The sequence below is a fragment of the Lipophrys pholis genome, assembly GCF_963383615.2.
Source record: "Lipophrys pholis genome assembly, chromosome: 13".
NCBI lineage: Eukaryota > Metazoa > Chordata > Actinopteri > Blenniiformes > Blenniidae > Lipophrys > Lipophrys pholis.
Genome location: NC_137632.1, coordinates 22,582,573 through 22,605,281, shown reverse-complemented (window position 1 = coordinate 22,605,281; position 22,709 = coordinate 22,582,573). Strand labels below are relative to the sequence as shown.

Below are 22,709 nucleotides of genomic sequence, written 5' to 3'. Positions count from 1 at the left end.
GCTGAATCCTAATTTACAAGCGTGATCGATTTCTGTGTGTTTTTGCCCAGTGAGCCAGTGAATCACACCTTTCTCGTCACCCCGTCGCAGCGTTTACGGGAAAAACCCACGATGCCTCGGTGCCTTCTCGTTCGTCTCTTTGCGGGCGAGTGTGTTCTCCAGAAGGTTTACCTGATTCTGTGACGTCGAACGTCCGCTTTAACTCGACCCTGCAACAAAGTTTAAACGGCATTATTCAAACAATGACGACTCTGTGAACAGCTTTGTGAAATCCGATTATGTTTTATTCTATTCTAAGGGTCGCAGACAGTTTACTGGTACTTTCAGTGGTGATCTGGCTTGAAGTACATGTGGCAAGTTAGAAAAAAGGAGTGGACCATCCATCCATCCATCCATGAAAAAGTAACTCAAGTAGATTCAACAACACTTTGAGCAACTTTTATCTTTATTCAAGTCTGACAAACAAGCATTCAACATTTAAGTCGTCCAAATGTCTTAATGTTTTACTGCTACAGTTGAGAATAAAGATTGCCAAACAAGACGTCACCGTTGGACATTGAAAAATTAAAAAAATTAAAAAACAAAAATTCTAAATTTGTTGTTATTCAAGGTTACTGGAATGTCCTGGGAGTCAGGCATGAGTGCAGACTGTTTGTGTTTGCTGGGCTGTATATTCAAGAAGTTTTGGAGCTTTTCTGAAGTTGAAACAGTTTGGACATTTTTATAGTGTAAGAGCAGTGCTGATATATCGAGGGTGCAACAGAACCGGCAGAAGTCGTCAAACTGGTGTCCATCGGACTTTTGATTCACGAGTGTGCAACACAATGTGGTCTGTGGAAGAGAAAATACTGCTCAAGTTGTCTTTTTTTATGTTCCGGGGGAATAAATTATTGTATATAAATTTACGTGAGTGTTTTTTTTTTTTTTTCTTTTTTTTCTTTTTACTACAGCGAACCACATAGGGCAGTGGATCTCAAAGTTTTTACAGTGTCTACCACCAGATGACATGTTCTCAAAGTACACTTGTTAATATTCTTATAAATAAATATTTCAAATATGAATTTCATGTTTTATATATTCTTCGCGTAACAACCAATAGTGTAATCATTTTGGCCTTTTTAAATGGCATAAAGACAATAATGTAATAACTTTCCAATAGTGTCATGAAATATTTGAGCGAATGTTATATTTACATTTTGCCCAGAATTGAAGAAGTTATTACATTATTGAAGTAGCACTTCAACATTCTTTGAAAACATAATAACAGCAGTCAATGGTGTATAAAAAAAAAGACTACATTTGTTGGACACGAAAGGTTGTTTTTAATTTCTCGTGGAATTTTCTCATCAAAATTGGCATTGTGTAGGACATAGTCTTCATATTAAACCATTGAGGATACAGAGTACGCAGGACTCTCACTCAATAATACTATTTAATATCATCATTGCTAAGTTATGATATTATATTATAGATTATATATATAAAATGGCCAAAGGTATTAGATTATTGGTAGTAACAATATAGTTTTAGATAGATTAAATCACTCCGGGGCGATCATGTACCGAAGGTGATTCATTTACCTTCATTTAGAACTATGAGTGTCTGATAGTCTTTCTCCTTCAAACAAACCCTGCAGTATCCACGGTTGTAGCGTAAATATCAAACTCTCTAATCTCAGCACAACTTTGAGGGTAATCTATGGATGGTGAATCCAGTGCACCAGGATTCCATACATAACAAATTCATCTTTAGCGATATTCCCCTGCACAATATACTTAAAATGAAAGACTGACTGGATTGTGATGAATTATGTCTCAATGCGCTGTGCATTCCTGCTCTGCATGTCAACATATTTGACCAATCGGAATGAAGCCTGCGACCTCAAACAACCATATTTTGTTTTGCTGGTCATGTGACTCATATTAGAAAGCAACTTATACGTCAAGATATACCTGTACAAACCATCTGAGACCACTAGATGTCAATGTATGACAACAGAATCTTGCTACAGTACCACAGAAAACCCTCCATTGTTACTGTGTTGTAGTGAAAATGCACATGAGAGGCTCCGAAAAACAAAAAGCTACACATCAGAATTTAAACTGAAAAATAAAATAAAAAAAGTGAGACACTTTTGAAACATACGCAGGAATAAAAGTGTTGGTAATGTTTTTGAGGCATTTTTTTATATGCAAGTGAAGAACACACTTCTTTAAGCCAATGTTCAACACAATACTCTAGACAGTTAATTTCTCATGTCTTACATACTACAGCTTCTTATATATTCGATTTTTTTTTTTTTTTGTCTCAGGAACACATTTTCACATTTGCACAGCCTTATGAAACCTTTCTGAGAAAGTGTAGTTCTCTATCGACGCTGTATGTTTATACCGAGCATTCATCCACTTTGTCCATCCTTTTGGCATTTCCCTCAAATTCAGCGTGGCATGTTTATTATTTTTGGAAACATCAAGCTCTCCACCAGAATATGAAATAACCCCGTGTGAGATCGATCCCAGCATGTGTTTGTGGCTCACTTGCGGGTTGGAGGGGTTTAAGACGTTCACTTATTTTCACTGCTCCCGCGAGCTTTTGAATTTATCCGCACAGTGAAATGGACCATTAGTGTCCTTTTAAGAGGCAAAATGGGGGGTAATCTTTTCTACTTTACCCACTGCAAACATTTAAATAATATGAGAAGAACCTGGCATATGTGTGATAAATAAAACATGGCCTGCCTGAGGATCTTCTCATGGGCTCTGTGTAAGAAGTGGTGATCAGCACAGACCTGGCTCGTCCGCCCAGGACGAAGTTTTGCCTCTGATACTTCGGGTGCGACCGTGTTGCACACTGAACTGAAGCATGAACTCGTCACTGCCTTGTACATCTTCCAAACTAAAAGACAGCTTGCGCTGATAAACAGTGGGACACCACACAACCTCCCACAACATCTGTGCTATTGAGGTCTCCACAGTGCGTGGGGAAGATGCGGTGAGGATGCCAGATTTCAAGAATAAACAACGTGTCCATAGTTTATCGGCTGTTTTGTTGCTGCTTATTCTCATGGACATTCATTTGTAATCTTTTTCTTTAAAGAAATGCTGACAGCCACATTGATAGCGTTTTCCTCCTACAAGTAACTTAAGGTGAACTCAGATCCCGTTTACGCAATGTTTGGAAGTGAAGGGGCCTTAATAAGTCATTCATTAGGCAGTGCAAGTAGTTCAGCTAAAGTACTACAATGCCCTTCTGAGAAAAAGTAACGAGTTCTGCAACTGCAGTTTTTGCCACTTTTTCCCCAGCTATTTTAGCTGTTCTGGCCATTTTCACTGCCTTTTTGTTCCTTCCTGTTGAGACATTCCTTGTCATTTTAGCTATTTTGCCATTAAAAAATTTTTTTTTACCATTTCGAATTATTATACTGTACTTTTTAAGCCATTTCAAGCCATTTAAACTGCTTTAAATTGTTTGAAAAAAAACCTGAAAAATAAATAAACTGCTTTAGCCACTTTTAGCAGCTTTAGCTGTTTTAGCCATTTTGGCTATCAACTTTTATTTTCTTTCTTTCTTGCAAATAGGGCCGTTTTATGCTTTTTAATGGGTTGGATGGGTTGTTGTGTTGTAATGCGTTGTTTCATGTCGTTCAGCTTTATAACCATTTGATCTGTTTCGCTGTTTTCTGTGTCTTAGCCATCATAACTCTGTTAGCGTTTTTACTTCTTTTAGCAGTTTGGGGCTTTCACCGTTATTTCTTTTGTTGTTAGGATTCATGTTTTGACAAAGTATTGAACTATTTAAGAATCACATTTGTTTGATAGGAACTAAATAGAAACATTCTCATATAGTACTTTAACAATTAAGTAATTGTTGTTGTTTTTCACTGACTATTAACGGTTTTCACAATCAAGGTCATTCAGAATCGTCTCGAACTGCATGTTAAAGTCACAGGGCCCAGGACCCTAAACGCCTTGGGGTGATAAGATACTCAGCCACTGCTGAGAAGAGGTATGACAGCCGAGGTGAGACAGTGGGGAAAATGTGACAGAAGAGACTCTGCAGAGGAAAGATGAGGCTCACCAAGGGAGCAGAAGGAAGTTCCAGTTAGAAGTGTTGACTTTTCCGCCTGCGGTGGATTTTATCCGAATCCTGACAGGAGTAGAAATGTCACGCTGCCTTCTGGGACACAAACGGTGGCTCTGCTTAGGGGTCAAGTTCCCACTGATTTAAAAGTGGGTCACAGCCTGCAGTCCATCTATCGTACACACTGTGGTGGTTCATGCCTTCAATCCTTGGGTCTTTATTTTTGTGTATCGCAGTGCAGTGGTCACATAACGTCTAGTTGATAGTACCTGTACATGAAAAGGAAGCAATACAACCGGATGAATACTTTTTGTTTTACTGTTTTACTGTACATTTAACCCTTTACTGAATAGGCGACCAGTCTGCTATCTTTAAAATTAAGTACCCGTATTGGTACTCTGCATCGGCAAGTAGCTAAAAGTTAGTAACAGTGCTCGTCCTTTAAAAAAGTGGCATTCGTGCATCACTACATAAAATCGAAATATATTTAATTTTCATAGCGAATTAAGGCCTGTTTGTTTGTATATGACTTGTGACCAAATGAAGAGATCATCCAGAAATTATACACAGTTGTTATAAAATTCCACATCTTTCCTGTAGTTGTAAAAATACAGTATACCCAGACATACACAGTAGTGGCTGTTGACCTTGGTGGAGGTCGGTGCTCACCTTCCTGTTACATGCTGTAATGAAAGCCTGTCTTATAAGTGTCCTCTCTCTCTCTCTCTGCCTCTCTCTCTCTCTCTCTCTCTTTCTCCACTGTAGATGACAAGGACCCCTGCCACTTAGCCGAGGCTCCCGGCCCCTGCCGCGGGCTGGTGACACGCTACTTCTTTGACAGCAGGAGTCAGGAGTGCAAGCATTTCTTTTATGGCGGCTGCTTCGGCAACGCCAACAACTTCAGGAGCATGGGCGAGTGCCAGGCCAAGTGTCAGACCCCGGGTAGGTCCGGCCGCTCTTTTAACTCCTCACTGTGGCAATGACAAGCTGTCAGCAGCTGTGTAATTCCATTTATCTCAGTTCTATTGACTGGTGTGTCGACCCCCTGCACCATGAGTGACATTTAGCCAGCAGATCCTTCGAAAGGTGCAGAATCGGACGATTTAAATGATCGTCAGCATTGTAAACTATCAAACTTATTTTCATCTGTCAATTTAACTCTTTATCTCCCGAATTTGCTCTTCTATTATTTTGTTCAACATTTGCCAACATAAGCCATGTTTTTAATGAATTTTATTCTGTATTTCATTTCACAATAATACTTGTCTTGTGCTGCTGTCGCATTAGAATTTTCATTGTGGGGAATCATTATACCAGGGTGGTCGAACACATTTTAGTTCAGGGGCCGCAAACAGTCCAATTTCATCTTGAGTGGGCCAGACCCGTAAAATAGTGTCATATAAACCTTAAAATTTAAACTTGAAAGCTTCTCTTAGTTGTGGCGCAGAGGACACGTGATGAAATTCTATTTGTATTTTCACAAATACCAAACAATTACCAAACTGGCCCTCAAGAGGCTCCACTCCAGCCACCAAACCAAGAAAATTGTGAAAATTTCAAAGAAACATTGAGTTAAAAAAAAAAATTACAGATTCTTAAGAATACTGAACAGCGTTGCTGCCATAGCAAACTGGCATTCGCCTCAAAGCCATGCTGTCAGGGTGAGTTTGTAATAATGCAACAGCTATAGGAGAGATGTTTTGTACATTTCACTGTATATTGCACCAAAAATTATCATTAAAATTGGCTTTATATGGAGATTATATAAATTTTTGGTAGTAAATGTTTGGTTTCGCATAAACATAGACATATTCATCCTGTATACTCTGCGCCACAACAAACTGATTCAGCCCACAAGATGTAATAGGGCTGTATGTGGCCCCTGAAGTAAAATTAAATAGAATGACACCTCTTGACTAGAGTATATGACTCGCTTGCTCCATAATCTGTATGTGTGTGTGTGTGTGTATATTTAAGTTTGATATACAATGTTTACATATGAAACAAAATATACCATCATGCATGATGTATATTCTACCTGTTATTCTCTTAATGTTTCTAGTTATATATTTAGCAATCAGAAGTTCGTGTCTATGCAAAGTGAATGAACAGATTGTGTGAGTCTAATTAAACGGAGTGAACACACAAGACAAGCGGCAATTTCAATCCGAACTGTTGTCGTTGCTGTTTTCCACTTTATCGTTGTGAGCTCTTTAATTAGCCAAAACCCCAAAATAATTACGTTATCGCCCTTAGTTCAAGGCTGAAACGCACGGCCTCATTCTCACACATACTCCAGGGTCCGCGGTCGGCCGGAGCCCAGGCGATCCCGCCTGAAAAGTCATTTCGGAGAGGTGACGCCGTCAAACTAAGTGCCCCCTCAGAAAATTAACTTTGTGATGAACTTCAGCTGACCATGAAATCACACCCTGCCTTGATTTAGCATTTAAATCGTTTCAAAGTGACCAAAGCACAGTCAATTATCCCGGACTTAGGCACGACTTACAAGTCATTTAGCTTTCGAAATTGTACAGAAAAATAATGAGCAAGCCACCCGACTGTGACCAATTACGCCCACAGTGCATGTCGTACAGGAAATCAATTGAAAAATGTTATTTCTTTTTTTAAGGTTAGTAATTTCAGATAAATTGAGTCTCCAGCTCCATTTGTAGACAATGTGTTTGCAGCGCAACGCCCTCCTCAGTCTAATGCTAATGACGTTAAACTTTCTTTAATGGTGATTGATCAGTGGGAGGTAATGAAGTTTGCTCTAAATGTAGTGGACTGGATTGATGTCCTGTGTGAGAAACACTTTGTTAAATTGTTCATTTTCTGTCTTGTCGATATAGCGGAGCCTAACAAGGCTCCAGAGGTCCACACGCAGCCTCCAAGCCGAGCCGCGGATGTTCAGCCAACTCTAGTGATAGGTAAAACTGAATGTACATGAATCTTTCTGAATGAAAAAAAAAATGGTGCCGTCTCGTCATTTTAGAGGTCCGAGCTCATCCACCTGTGGGAGGGTCAAAGTGGGTATCCACAACCAGAGGGAGTAGTTGTGTCCCCAGTTTATGTCATGAAAGTAAAACCTCTGAATCGTCTGTATCGGCACACATTCGCACGTCAACAAGCAAGTGAGAGCGATGACAGACTTTCATCACTTCCGGGGCCTCACACACAGACTGCGGGGACACATATTACTGTTCGAAAACCATTATAAAGTAATTTTGCATATTATGGGACCTTTAAAGCTCAGGTAAGCCTGACATATGCAAAAAAGCAGATATGTGACCTTCAGATGGTGTAAATCAAACTAACCTTATACTTGCATGTGTCCAGTGCTTTGGAATTAGTGCTTAGTAATCAATATATTAGAGGACACTGCTTTAAATCGACACATTAATAAAATACCGGTTTGTTGCTGAGAAATATTGATATGGCCGGCGTAGTGGTCTGTGAGGCGGTTACACACCTGCACGGCAAGAACTTTCCATGTTATAATTAGTTTTTAGGGCCTGTTTAATGTTTTCATGTGAAAACAGGAAACTTTTGTCTTGGTTTTTGGGTCTGTTTACATAATAATGTTGCTCAAAGCCACTGAAACCACAATTTAAAAAAAAGAAAACTGCTAACCAATGTTAGCTACATTGTTTTCAAAACCCTGTAGTGTAAACATAAAATGTTTCTGAAATAAATATGCAAAAACGATTTCCACTTGAAACGTTGTGTAAACATGGCCTTAAAGCTCAACACTGCCTCTCTGGCTACCAGTGGTACTGCTAGACTTGGTCCACATTTCTAATGGATGATCACATGCATCACCTGCTTGATGGCATTTAATAAAAGGACTTGTAGGTGAAAATGTATGTATGGGTTTGATTTTAAAGGGAAAAAGCTAACGGAATAATGAATCTTTTCATGCTTGTCTTTGTCTTGTAGAAGAACTTGCGGTGAGTGAACCTCTGTTGCAGGCCAACAACACAAAGATTCTGACGACAGGTAAGAAAATATGACCGTATGGTGGTGCAGAGGTTTGTTTACAGTAAATGTTTCTATAAAAGATGATGTCTGTTTTTATCAAATGAAATATACTTTGCTTTGGTTACATTGGAATCCATCCATTGTGGTTCTTTGGGCTAAACGACTTCAACAGACAGAGCATCTTGATTTGTTAATATATACATATTGTCATGTGAATTTTGTTATTTTGTACTTCTGTAGCATCACCTCTACTCACCTGGTGGTCAGAGATTTAGCCGCTAAGATGTCCAGTCGCTTGTCCAAACTGCAGTTGAATATCAATAGAAGAGTCACATCATTTATTGTACTAACACTTTCAGTTTCTATTCTTATGTTACCACAAAACTGATGATCATCAATATTATGTCTACAATGTATGCCCCGTTTATGTTGTTTCAAGTGAAGACGAATAGTTTGTGTGTTTCTGAACAGTTTCGTTTTCACACGGCAACATCTTGAAAATGAGGTCCATTGCAGTTTTCATGTTGGGCCACTAGTGGGTGCTGCTGTTTGTTTTTGTAATCAAACTAAATACACGTGCACATTTTTCCGAGGGTTTTCAAAATGTTCCGCCATGGAACTTTCAAGAAGTTGCATTCTCAGCTGCTCTGACCTCCTTTGTCGTGTGAATAGACCCCCAAATGTTGAGGAAGGTTTTTCCCTTTCACTTGAAAATGTCATGTAAATGGGGCCTTGAGCAATTCTGCTTTTGTGCTCAGGGTGGCAGCAGTGAGTCACTCTTCCGTAGAGTCTAAATAGCCTGAACAAGATTTGTCACTTCTTTCATTCCTGACACAAAGTTGGAGTTCATGTTCATGTATAATTACATGTTTGAAAGGAATTTATAGGTGCTTGAGACATTTGGTTGCAGTTTGCCTTGTGATCAAATACAGGACGCTCCAACATTTCATTATCCTTTTGGCCTATTGCTTCTACTGACCGATTACTGAGCAGTTATTTTAAATAGTCTGAGCCCTGTTTAAACTGTAGAGAACCAGACTAAACTAGTTTAAAATACATAAAACTAAGAATTAAAGAATCAAATTTAATCCCAGTGTGAGAAAATGTTCAGGAAGGGAAGCTGATTGAAACAACTTTAATAGTTCTCTCATTATCAAACCCCTTAAATGTAATTTGTTTGATAAGATCTCCATCAACACATCATTAATGGAAAACTAATGAATATCTCAGAACAGTTTTCATAAACTTTCTGGAGGAAAATCATAATTATTTCATCAAAGATATTACAGTTTTCAGTTAAATGGGGTTTTCGTTGCACTGAGCTGAGGCTGTTCTGACCTGCCTGTTTTACAAGTTTGAAACTAGACTGACATCTTGTGGCTGAACACCGGTACACACTTTTAATGTCTGGACAAAACATAGAGACCCACTCAAAATTTGTATTTTACAAAAATACACACTTATATGCTTTAAATGGCTTCCTGGGGTGATTTATTGGAAAATATGAAACATTTGTGTTTCTGCCGTTTTGAAAACATGCAATTTAAAAAAAAAAAAAAATTCATCCAGTTAAGAAACCGCCATTGAAGTTCATGCTAGACACACCACATTTCTGGCTTGTTGTATACATAATATTTAAAAAACAATTTAACTTTCGTTGGCAAAGGTAAAAATGGGAAAATGAGTTGAAAGAAGAAATAAGTGAGGAAGGATGAGTCACTATCTACATTAGGCAGTGCATGTCCACTAGTTCCAAGATGTAAGGAGAATATATGTGATCTTAGTCTCATTCAGTACCTTCCTGACGATGAATCGAGTTTAAAGAGATTCAATCAGATGTTGAATACACAAAGTCCACAATATGAAAGTCGACATCACTAATGCCACTTTGGATTAACCTCATGTCTCATTGTTCAACAAATAGATCTAAAATGAGATAAATGTTAGATCTCTGGACCTCACGGGTGGAGAAGCCCGTTTGTGGGTTTTAACGAGCTGTCGGCTGCGACTGACCTGGTGAGGCGGGGAATCAAAGCAGGATGGCTCGCCAGGCCCCATCGGGAGAGCCACGATAATAACTTCCTTTTAATCTGTCAATTTCAGCGTGTGAGCCTGCAGACAAAATCTATTCCAGTCAGACTGCAGCTTAAGGCATTAAATGTACAAACCCACGTGGAGTGCAAAGCTAAGACGGCGCTTATGAAAAGCAAACCCTCGCTCACCCGCCTCAACCTTCGCCGATCGTGTCCCCACAGCCAGACAGTAGTTGGATCTAATTCAGCTGGAATAATTACACATCTGAGGGAAGGAGAATGTGGCTCTGAATGTTGGAAAGTGACCGCCCTTCCCCGCTGTCACCCCGCAGACTTCAGCCCCTCCGAGCTGTGCTTCAGCCCCGTGGACAGGGGGACCTGCCTCGGCGCCGAGAGGAGGTTCGCCTACAACCCGCAGACCAAGAGGTGCCACATGTTCTCCTACAGCGGCTGCGGCGGCAACAAGAACAACTTCCTGCTCCGGAAACACTGCATTCACAAGTGCATCAAGCTCAAGAAGGGTAGGGAGAGATTCCCACGGTAATCGCATGCGTGCGACACCGAGAGGCTTGAGCTTTGCTGGTTTGGTTGCAGGTCATGGTCCCGGGAGGAAGATGATCCGGATAAGGAAGAAAAACATGGAGAGCATCGTCCGCCGCTCGGCGTGAAGATGCCAGGAAACCCTGCCTCAGCGTGCGCTCTGTATTTATGTCCATAATTTTTTGTGTAGCTTTACCTATAGCGCTTGTGTTTTAATCCCACGGTAGTTTATCTCAGACCAAATCTGATCTTCCTCCTGGCTCGTTAATAAAGCGCCAAACACACTCCGACACGCAGAAACCTCCCAACGCATTGTTTTGAAGTATGATGTTATTACTCAGTAGGAAAATATGTCGAGTTAAACATGTTTGTTGTGTGTCTTTGTTTTGACTTGCTGCTCCCACAACTTCAGTATGAGACCCTCAGATTTACATGACGTTTCAAGTAAAAACACATAGTTTTTTTGTGTGTGTTTGTTTGTTTCAGACCAGTTTAGGTTGTCAGCAACATTTTTCCATAATGTAAAAAAAAACACCAGGAAGTTCAGCATTAAATCATGAATGGTGTGGTTCATAATCTGTTTGATGAAATCACCTCCTTCAGGTCACATTTGTTTTTGTTTTTTTCCCTCTTTCCAATTATATGGATTGTTTTCACTTCTGAGTATTAAATGCCATCTCACTTTCACCCAATTAAATTTTCTGTAGATTTCAACCCTTTTCCAAAAGGACGTTAAATCACGTGTGTGATGTTCCAGGTCTGAACTGGTTAACCAGGCCCACAGAGATGAACTCTTAATGCAACAAGTAATTCACAAGTGTCTCAAATATTTCCTGGCAGCAGCTTCATCCTGCAGATGCTGCAATAATAAATACATCCAGAGGCAGTTTCTTCAAGTCTACTGATGATAAAAGATAAGACTGGCAGTACTCATAAAGAGTAAACCCCATCGAATGTTCCTCTGTGGCTTTACTCTCTCCTCTCTTTTCTATTATGTATACCTGTTTTCTATTAGTATTCACACTTTGTGCCAAGTTCAGTGTAGTCTGGAGAAGATGAGCTGTTAAAAACACACAAGATGTGGCAGATTTAGCTCAAGATGGCACAACTTTTGCAAAGGAAAATCAACTTAAGTAGGTTTTTTTTGTTTGTTTTTGACTCACGATTCACAGTTTCGATCACCGACAAGAAACATGTTTTGTTTTGCTGGCGTGTTTTATAGCAGCTAATCTCACTGTCAGTTATTTTGTGCACCATGGATGATCTTTTTGCTCCTATCGATGTTAAAACTAAAGTTTGACATGGTTTCAAGCATATTTACTGCACTTCAATCGTAACGGTGTGTAATTTTACTTCACTGTGACGCTCCTGTGTGTGTAAAGTAACAGGAAACAGAGGGGGGCAGTGTTGTCTAAAGAACGGAGGCTCTGACCAGCACTGTGTCCACTTCACTGTTGTTTCATAATCATTTTTGTAACAGAACTGTAAGAGGTTATGTAATAAAATCCAACAAATGTATGCTCTTTCCTTTATTAGATTTTTTGCACTGCATGTGTTTTCCACTGGCTCATGTTGTGCTCGGTGTTTGAGGGACAAAGGTCGAGAATCTAAATGCAGAGACGTGGAAACAGACTTGGACATATCAGTTTATTCTCAGTCAGGCGAAGCACAGGGATAATCTGAGACGTGGCTAAAAGAGCAAAAGGTTAAAAGAACAACGGGACAAATTAAACTTTGATGCAGACATGTGAGACCAACTGATGGACAGTATATACTGCATATGTATATATACCAGTGTATGTATGTATGTATGTGCTGGGGTTGAGGAGTGAAGAGGCACAGCTGGTTGCACTCGGTGTGATCAAGAAGCAGAAGCACTCCTGCAATGAGAGAACATCGTGGCGATGTCTTTGGTCTCGGCTCGAAATCGGTGGTCCTACGTCGCGCTGTGAGACCGGTTCGAGGACGGCCGTAGTCATCGTCGTGTGACCAAAGACAACCTGCGGTAAAATGCAAAACGGTGTAAGATATTCGGGGAGACGGGGACTGCCGCTGCGACCTACATCAACTAACCAACCAGTACAAATGCAGTATGAAATGATGTAGAGATCAGTGGCAATGGCAAAATACATCAAAATAAGAGTGTGTGGGATGTAAACACAAACTTTTTAGATTTCATTGTGCAATCTGCACAAACTTCAAGTCGTGCGCAAAATGTATTAGATTCATGTTGTCCATTGGAGCCAGCTGGGAACTTTTTGCAAATGCTCCGTCGCCGTGGTAACGGAGAGTTTCTGCGTTTTCTGAAACGCTGCTGCTGCTACTGCGCATGCACACCACAATCGTAGTAAATAGTTCTGCACATGCTCAGTAGATGGACATGAAGAACAATGTCTCTTCCAAAGTGCCGTGACTCCCGCTCCATCTTCACGAGGGACTTGGTTGTTTTAAAGTTATAGAGTCGTCGTAAAAAAAAAAAGTAACTTCATCATCTGTTCATATGAATGCCTGTGTACTCACCAGTGTAGTGTACTGTGTGTGTGTGTGTGTGTGTGTGTGTGTGTGGTTTCATTACAAAAACAACCAAAAATGCCAACTCGTGGTGTGGCATGCTCACTATATCACTTTCAGTGTTTGTGCCTTTTTCTATGTAAACTGAAATCCTTTTCAAAATGTTGCTGTGCAACTGGAAAACATTTCTTGAACGACAATGCAAAAACGACGGTGTTTTCACTTGATACGTCATCTAAATGAGGCCTTATTCCGTTTTTCTTTGACGTGGCGCTCTGACCTCAGAGCAGATAAAGTCTCGTTCCTCCCCTGAAATCGCTGGCGTCCAAGTTAGGAAACTCCGAATATCATGTAGACCGCTAAAGTGGTGAAAATATGAGTGGAGAGCGTTTATCACATTGAACCTTTGGCAGTGTGGAGACATTCAGATGCAGCTGGACCAGCTATTTTAAAACTAGACAAGTCAATACTTTTTCCTTATTGAAAAAATAAATAAATAAGAAATGTCATTGCCATATAACTGAGTGGATTGTGAAAGTGGATTTTCTCATCGTGACAAACCCACAAAGAATTTCCACCTGATTCTGGAGCTCCCCACAGCTGTTGGGTATTACACTGTCCGCCCACTCCTCCGCCAAGTTTTACGATTCAGAACTTTTTTTCTGCTGTTTAATTCGGTCTCTGATAACCTCTAGTTTTTGTTAACCTCTGCAGCGCAGGAGTTTTGACGAGATCCAATGAACTCTCACTGCTCTGCAGAAGCGTTTTTCATCTGCAACCGCATGAGCATGTCGTGAATCATTTCATTGGAGTGCCAGCGTTATGAAAGGGTGAGCATGTACAGAAGCACGCTCCAAAATATACACAGTGAATTTAAAAAAAAAAAAAAAAAAGCCTGTTTTTAGTTTTTATACAACACAGTGGATTTTATCATTGGGAGAGATTTAGATGGAGGGACTCGGAGGCTGTCAGCAGTAATGATAAGTATCTGAGATAAGAATACACTGCTCCCCACTGAGTGAACACTTGAGACTGCGTTATGTAAGAAGCAGTGAATGGATGGACAAGGGGGTGGTTTGGAAATCAGCCTAAAATACATATAAAGGAAAAAAACCCACTGGACTTGCATTCATCATTCAGGATTCCTGTGTCTCTACCTGCAGTATTGAGCTTGTAGCTTGTATGTACGAAACCTCACCACACATATACTTAACTTTTATAAACACAATATGTTTGCTCATAAATCACACTCATTTCTAATTATATACTTGCATGACTGCCGACAATGACCCTACTGGTTGTTTTTCTCCTACATTGTCAAACACAAAACAACAGGAAACACAACATCAAGCACATCAACGAAGGCAAACAACATATTTACGAGAAAAATCTAACAAGAAAGAAGAACTAAAGAACAAAACTTCAACTTTCGAGTGACTCAGACTTTAATGAACATAAAAAAAATTCATTTTCAACATAAATCCTGTGTGATGAGTGTATGGTTGAACATATTAAAAAACACTAACTGGGACAGTGAGGTCGCTTCATGGATGAGGACTACAACTTTTTACTTGAGAGGAACTTTATTGAGTATAAAAATTCAACATTTCATTCTTTTAAAAGTATGTTCCTCCATATTCCCAATGAATGGTAATGATGCTGGGAATTCTTAAAGTTACCGGTTGGAAAAGTCCCATATCCAAGTTGGAAACATTCACATAATCACAACAACAAAAAACTCATCACAACTCTCTGAGGTTCCGTTTACACAACAACGTTCCAAGTGAAAACACATTGGGGTTTATTGTTTCAGGAAAGTTTTGCGTTTACATGGTAACGTTTTGACAACAATGTCTGTTTGTGCAGACACTGCAGAAATGCTAAAAATGATGGACAACCCAGCCTCCAAATGCACTTATAATAACACTGATGGTTCTGAAAGTTTCAAAGTTTAAAGAATTCAATACATTTAGATTAGATTAACTAGAATCAGCCCACAATGAAGGTTGTAAGTAGTATGTGGCAGGATTGGTCACTTTTTGTTTGGATTTTTGGATCATCCACAGTTTACTTGGTTTTCTGGCCACGTGGGTCTCAGCAACCTTTGAGACCCAAAGAGACATTTCTTTCTGACCTTCGCCAAATAAATAGCAAAAACATGTTTAACTTTCAGAATAAATTTGACACAACGTACATCACCATTTTCAGACGTATTGAATTTGTCTTTTTTGGTATGTTTGTGTAATTTGTGTATGTTTGGACGTGTCTTTAAAGGGATATTAACAAAATCAAAACAAAAACAACAGTGCCGTTGTTTTTACCAAAGCTGTAGTTTATATATTGTATTTATGAAATGTAAAAACACAATTAAGAACTGCTGACTATTTTTTCATTCTATTGACCAGTTTTTGTCATTGCAGCAGTTTTGACTGTTTAGGCTGTGATCATAACCTTTTGTTGTTTGGTGACATATTCTGTGCACATTTTAGTTGGAAAAACCTCACATTTATCGCCTAAAAGTGCAAAATAAGACCTAAAATAAGATTTGACAGTGTATTTCCACTTTGAATTGTGAAAGCTCCAGGGAGCCACATGCAGCTTCAGTGTGTGCTTTCCAGACCCGTGATCTGGCTTTGTGTTTGTACCAGCACTGCGTGTGTGTGTTGTTCATAGAGATGAGAACAGTACAGCGGGGGAGATAGAGTTGCCAGAAAATGACAAATGTCTTATTTGATATGACAACATATAGTCACATTAGCAGCTGCTAACAGCCATGCAGGTGGTGAGGATGAAGAGGGAAAGAGAATATTCTGGGTGTAAACAGCGAGCATCACAGAGTGTGGGAGCTCAAACGTTGTACACAGTGGAAAAACAACTGATATGTGTTTAGAGAATGTATTCTTTAAATACCACATGAGTCTGTTTCTGGATGGACTCTCTTGTTGAAAAGATGCTATTTCTGGATCATTTTTGGTTAATAGCTGTATAACAGTGCAATGATTTGTGTAATTGAAATGTACATTATTATTATTATTATTATTATTATTATTAGTAGTAGTAGTAGTAGTAGTAGTATATATTTTTTGTTGTTAATAATAATAATTATTCTATCTATCTATCTATCTATCTATCTATCTATCTATCTATCTATCTATCTATCTATCTATCTATCTATCTATCGAAAAATCTCCTGAAGACTAAGAATTTTTAATAGATGATAATAATATTTTTGTTTCATTATCTCTTAGCTGTTTAGGCTTCATCTCATCTCATGTCATTTATTCAATCGTTCATTCATTCATTCATTCATTCATTCATTTAAATGTAGATCTTTATGGTTTTGTCTGCCATATTTATTATAAATAATATAAAAATAATAATAATTAAAAATAATAATTAAATAGCAGTGTTTGCCTCAGTGTCTTTTGAATATGTATATGGCAGAAAACGAGGTCACACTCTCCGGTGTCGGTATTGTGTCGCTGTGGTCGGTCCGAGCCGCGGCTTCACGGTGTGACGTGCAGAAAAGAGCAGAGAGTGTTGTGCACATGGTGCAAGGCTGCAGGCTGCAGGCTGCAGCCCCTCAGCTGGAGCTCCATCTGTGATGTAACAGGAAGTAGTGGGTCGCCTTCCAACGTCAACCTGACAGCCGCTTCAGCTGCGCTCAGTGTGCGCCGGAGATCCGCCGCGGACGCCTCCACTCTCTGCGTGCGCATTAACCCCGGGACGAGGAGGACTCACTTTCGGGGGGGTGAAGAAAAAGGCTTTCTGTCGGATTTTGCCTGGAGAGTTTACCCACCCCTGTTTGGATTTGAACCCTCCGGTAGGAGCTCCTTCAAACGGACCAACTGTGCGCGATGTGTTGTTACTTTCAGCTGCGCAATTAACGCGCAGTTGACGAGGCGTTTCTGTATCGTGGATGTCTGTTTATCGAGGTCACGTCCACTGTGTGTGTGTGTGTGTGTGTGTGTGTGTGTGTGTGTGTGTGTGTGTGTGTGTGTGTGTGTGTGTGTGGAGGGATTGCAGAGGACATATGCATGAGTACACTAATGTTCCCTCCTCGATCCAGTGTGTGTGGTTGACGATCTGCAAGCGGGTCCAGTGACTGTGCGTCGACCCGCTATCTATCAGTTCATGTGTTTTTGGATCACACCGTGCGGTGCCCTTCACATCATTCGTCTCTAGTCGATAGTTTAAAGCCAATTCGATGCGTCGTTTTGGTAAATGGAGAGATGTGCACAGGATTCCTCTACAATGTGCCTTGTGGAAATGCGTAAAAGTGCAAAAGCGATGATATTCATTTCTGTTTACGCTGCACATGAGCCGAGAGCAGTGCGTTTGTAGATGGCACACGGATTGCGCATCCTGTCCATAGGTTGACTAATCACAGAAGAAAAGTGTTTCACATTGATTACAGTGGGAATCATTCAGCTCCATCCGAGCACTGGTTGCTGCATTGATTACATAAGCAGCGGATTTGGACACGCTGGAAGTTTGTGGGCTGGACAGTGAAAAAATAAATAAATAAAAGGATGATGATGATGGTGGTTGTTGTGGTGATGATGATGTGTAGGTGGATGTAATGACGGTAGCCCTTGTTGGAGTGTGTGTGTGTGTGTGTGTGTGTGTGTGTGTGTGTGTGTGTGTGTGTGTGTGTGTGTGTGTGTGTGTGTGTGTGTGTGTGTGTGTGTGTGTGTGTGTGTGTGTGTGTGTGTGTGTGTGTGTGTGTGTGTGTGTGTGTGTGTGTGTGTGTATGGAGAGCTGAAGAAAGATGTGCTGGAGTCATTATGAGGGAGGTGACAGAGCAGAGAGGTTAACTTGACTCCCTGTCCATCTCTGATTGGACATGAGGACACTTGCTTGATGCAGTGCTGCAGGTTTCTTTTTTTTTTTTTTCTCGAGGCTCCTGCAACAAAGAGGTGGAAGAAAATTGTGAACAGCATTTTTGTGCAGTTTATTATTATTATTATTATTTTTTTTAATCTTCTGCTTTGACTTTCAGTCAAACATTTCAAACCCAATGTGAAACAAGCTTGAGGTACTTGGCTCAATCTGCACCTGTTGTTTGGTGGATGCATGGTGCAGGGTTGCATGGTATTAGTTAAATATGCAAATATGCATGAACTTTAATGAGTATATTATTAGTAGTAATAATTAGTAGTAATAATATTCAATTCTATTTCAATTCAATTGTGCCAAATGCAACACACTCACTTCAAGGTGCTTTTACAGAGAAAAGAACAACAATTGCACATGAAGCATAAGTGGTGGTGGAAAGAAAAAAAAAAACGAAAGAAGAAACCCGCAGAACCACAGACAGGAGGTTAGGGATTGTTGATATTACTTGTAAATAATAATAAGATTAGTATATGCTATGTAGCGCGTGCATATATGTCAGTATGATGTTCATGTCTTTTCTTTGGGATTTATACGTCCTAATTTCAGCTAAATTTTTCCTTTAAAACCCAGCTGCCCTCTGTTTCTTTTTCATTTTGATCAGATGTTTCAGAAGCGGTTGTTTGTTCTTGACATTTGTCATTCTGGCCACCACCTTTGAAGTAATGTTGAAAGAGAAGAAGTAAAAAAAATTAAAAATGATAATAATAATCCCATGTCAGTATAACACAATGCAGTAATTCTCCTTTTGATGTGGACATAAATACGCCTGTGATATTTACATTGTGCAGCTCTAGGTTAACACAAACACGTCAAACACGTTTCAGTTCAGTTTTTCTTTGTTGTTGCACAGATGATGAAAATATTTAAAATTTCACAAAACCAAACAATTACTCCCCAAAATGTACACCATCTCAACATAAAGCCAAATTTAATGAAAACTCGGCGTAACTGTCCAACAAAACTCTTATAGCCGTTGCATTGTGCATGTTTTTATACACTCACCCTGACATTATGGCTTTGAGGATTATTTCATAGCGAAGAAGTAGCTGTCTTTCATGGCAGCATCCACGCTTAAGAAATTGTTTATAAACCTTTTGAAATTTGTACAATTTGCTGGGTAGTTTTCAGGGTTGCAGCCTCTTGCGGGATGGTTTTGGCCCATGGACCTTATGTTTGATACCCCTGATCTGATACCCCTGGCAGTCGGCGTGCAGTCAGCTTTGGTGGAATATGACGTTTTAAGCGCAACATCAGGGAATCTTGTGTCAATGTGAGCCACCGCTCACATTCTTCATGAGGATCCGAACCCGAAGGTCTTCAGCGTTACTGTCCATTGTTCCTCACGGACGTCACCTCGCCTCAGCTGCGCATGAGGTTTCTTTGTTACAGACGGGGTTACCGAAGGACACAAACTGTTGTGAAACAGCACAAAGTGAGCTGGGTAAATCTCTCTTTTTTTTTTTTTTCCCCTCACTGTCCATGCATGTCGGCTGTCAGCAATCTTTGGACGGCAAATGTGTCGCAGCTGCCAGTTGGCAGGACTGTCGGATGAGCCTTTGAGGCCATTTTTCGCCCTGACATCTTCCAGTGGCTAAATACATGAGCTGATTGAGTGGTGGGGGAAAATATTGTGCGACGCGTCAGACTCCACCCTTTTCGAACTGTCACGCCAATTGTTTACTGCCCCGAGTCCTGAAACGACAATCTGATGTGGGTGAAACGAGTGTGTTCGCAACGTCGCCTGGACAAGCCCCACGACACGGTGGACCTGTTCCCAGAGCCGTGGCGTTCAGAAAGGCCCTGCCAGTGGAATCTGGCTCTCTCTGGCGCAGATTCTGGCGGATTTGTGGCACAGCTGGAGTGAAGTTGAGATTTTTTTTGGGACGGTTGCAAAATATATCATGATCGCAATATCAGCGTGTGCAATGTCCATATCGCAAAAGGCTGACTGTGAGCTGTGATAGATTTTCATGTATGAAACTGCATGAGCCCAAAAGACTAAGGATGCACCGATGCCACTTTTTTAAAAGGATGAGCACAAGTACTAACCTTTAACTACTGGCTGATACAGCGTACCAGTGTGAGTACAGGCGGCTCGTCTTATTTGACACTATTTGGCTTGGTGCGTTGCTTCTTTTCTTCAGTTCCACTTCTGAGCAGGCACTTGATGACATCACATCCAAAACTTTATTAACTGTCATTTCCTGAAACAACAGTTTGGAGAAACGTTAAGCCTACTAAAAGCTTTAATTGTATTAAAGTGAAAAGTCAAGCACACATACAGAAGTGCTGGCCAAACACTCATTATTTGGGCATTAAAGCCGATATGCACAGCAGATTAAATTTTTTATTTTTTTTAATGAATAAAACTGATACCGTCACTTTTTTTAGACACCGTAGGATGCTTTATTACCGTATTACCTCCCAACCGTAATTGACAGCCTTATATAATTTGTACCTGGTGGCTGTGGGACAGAAGTTGCAAGCAGGTGTAAATTAGTGTCCCCTGAATTCAAAGTTTCTTGCTTTTTCTTGATTTTCCTCCATTTGAATATTGGATCATATGAGCTGCATTCAGAATCTGCTGTGTCTGTGTGAGCTGGACTGGCTCCGCCCACACATGCCCATCTTGGGAATAGGAGGAAGTACTTCCTCTCGTGGTGCCATGTGCCAGAACAGAGCTGCTTAATTGTGGTAGGGTCAAAGGGAGGGCCTTCCTTTATTAGGATGGGCTAAACCCCCGATGACACTATATAGGGTTTGAGTTCTGATTGGCTGGTTGGTGCAACACACTTTTTCAAGATTAAAACAAGTCGGGGAGAGAGAGAGGACAGCCTTTCTTCAATTGTGGGGCGTCATTCCAGGTATGGGGATGATTATTACTGTTGGAAAACCATTACAAAGTGAATTTTGTATAATATGACCCCTTTGAAGCAAAAATACATGAATCGTTTCTAAATATTTGAATTTGTTGCAAACAAAATCATTACCGCAATACTCACCGACATGATCACATGTCGCCATTTTATTTAGACTGTGCAGCTCTTCTTCATGGTGATAAAGCAGCAAGAAGATGTTTCTTGACAGTTTTGCAGTGTTTCTGTCCACACATGTCGGAGTTGGGGCATTGGCGAAGGACTCGCCTCGTAGACGGGGGTGGCTCGCCACCCCTGACGGGTGCAAAGGCCGCCCGATTCACAGTTGTGTGAGTGATGATGGTTCCCATGAAACGCAACCCCTCATAAATCATGGAGGAACAGCGGGCCCAGCAGCCAGCGCTCTATTGATCCCCCATCCTGTTTGTCCTGGTGTGGACGCGGCGGACCATTAATAAAGGATACAACCTCTGATTTTAAAGTCTTACAGCATCTCTCACGCTGTCCTTCAAACGTATTCAAGTGGGATTGTGTTCCAGCTCCGATAAAATCAGCAAGTCCTGTTTTTCGCTATATATTTTGCCCGCCTCCTTACCCCCAGCTGTCGTTATCATCTTACACTAAAGCACAATGATGTACATATGTGGCTCTCCCCTCCCCTGCCCCGGGTTCTGGATTCAGTTTCGAAACCTTTTGAGGTAATTTTTCCACTCATAGATTATGAAGGGCCTTTTTTTTTTTTTTTTCCTTCCTCCCCTCCATCTCTCGCTGTACTTTGATTTCAGTGCAGAAGGTTTCCTGATTTAAGCATGTCAGGGTGCTGTGAGCGCTTTTTGTGGAGGACAGTGGAAAGAGGGCTGAGCGGTTTCTAAGGGTGTTCCATGTTTGTGTGAGCTAAACAAACTGCTACTGAGCTAAACAAACTGCTACAGTAAATCAGGCTTCCTGATTTACTGTGTGGGAGCGGGCTTTCTGGCACACGGCAGAGCGGAAATGGTCCCTGGGTAGCTCTGCATGTTTGTCCGTCTTCCAAAGGTGAGCCTCCAAATGCTGGCTTGTACCCACAAAGGACTTTTGGACCACTTCACGTTCCAGAGTATTCCCATATTGCGTTTGTACCTCATTGGGATTAAAAGGTCCATTAATGAATCAAGTGCAGAGATCTCTTGCTTTTAAAGGTTTTATCGGCCGATGCAAACTATCCCACATCCCTCTTCTACCTTGAATTTTCTGCTGCTGCGAGCAAATGATTGCAGCAGCCGTTTCTGTTGGATCTCCAATTAACCAACTTGCCCTACTGTGATAATATGACCATTAGTGTGAGCTTGGGCTGCTGTAAGTGGAGCAGTAAAAAGAAGATTTTTCCATATTATTGCAATTAATTGGTCTCATAGGATGATGAAGCCTCAAACTATTCTTTTTTTTTTTTCAAATACAAGAAGAAAATGATACATTTTTCATTGACGTGGGCCAGAGTTCTACAGCCTTCATGAGTAAATCATGCAGTTTTACCTCCTTCCATCAAATACATTTAATCATGAGTAGCAAAACAACACTCAGACCTTTATTTAATTGCAATTTTACCCTTTTACACATTTTACCTACATTATCTTTATTTTGGTGTTATAATTTCTCTTTGGTTGCTTCATCCATTTTGATTCTATTGGACATTGAATTTTCTTTTTTTGAGGTGTTTCTGGCCATTTCAGCATTTTCTTTTCTTTTTTTTTTTCTTTTTTTTTTTTTTTTACTTTTTTGTGATTTTAGCCATTTTAACAGTCCGGGGCCTTTT

General features: G+C 40.4%; 2 protein-coding genes across 2 annotated transcripts in view; both read left to right on the top strand.

Moving 5' to 3' along the window:
- Window positions 1–12,181, top strand: part of tfpia (tissue factor pathway inhibitor a) — a 55,915-nt gene extending 43,734 nt beyond the window's left edge. The window contains exons 3-7 of the mRNA XM_080478093.1: window positions 4,846–5,022; window positions 6,930–7,007; window positions 8,017–8,076; window positions 10,424–10,612; window positions 10,686–12,181. Coding sequence (XP_080334219.1) covers window positions 4,846–5,022; window positions 6,930–7,007; window positions 8,017–8,076; window positions 10,424–10,612; window positions 10,686–10,759 — 578 coding nt within the window. The 3' untranslated portion in view covers window positions 10,760–12,181. The remainder of the gene's footprint in view (window positions 1–4,845; window positions 5,023–6,929; window positions 7,008–8,016; window positions 8,077–10,423; window positions 10,613–10,685) is intronic.
- A 4,483-nt stretch (window positions 12,182–16,664) lies between these two features.
- The window catches only part of LOC308118407 (calcitonin gene-related peptide type 1 receptor), a 34,192-nt gene continuing 28,147 nt past the window's right edge, over window positions 16,665–22,709 (top strand). Inside the window, exon 1 of the mRNA XM_080477808.1 lies at window positions 16,665–16,965. The gene's annotated coding sequence lies outside the window, so the exon portion shown is untranslated. The remainder of the gene's footprint in view (window positions 16,966–22,709) is intronic.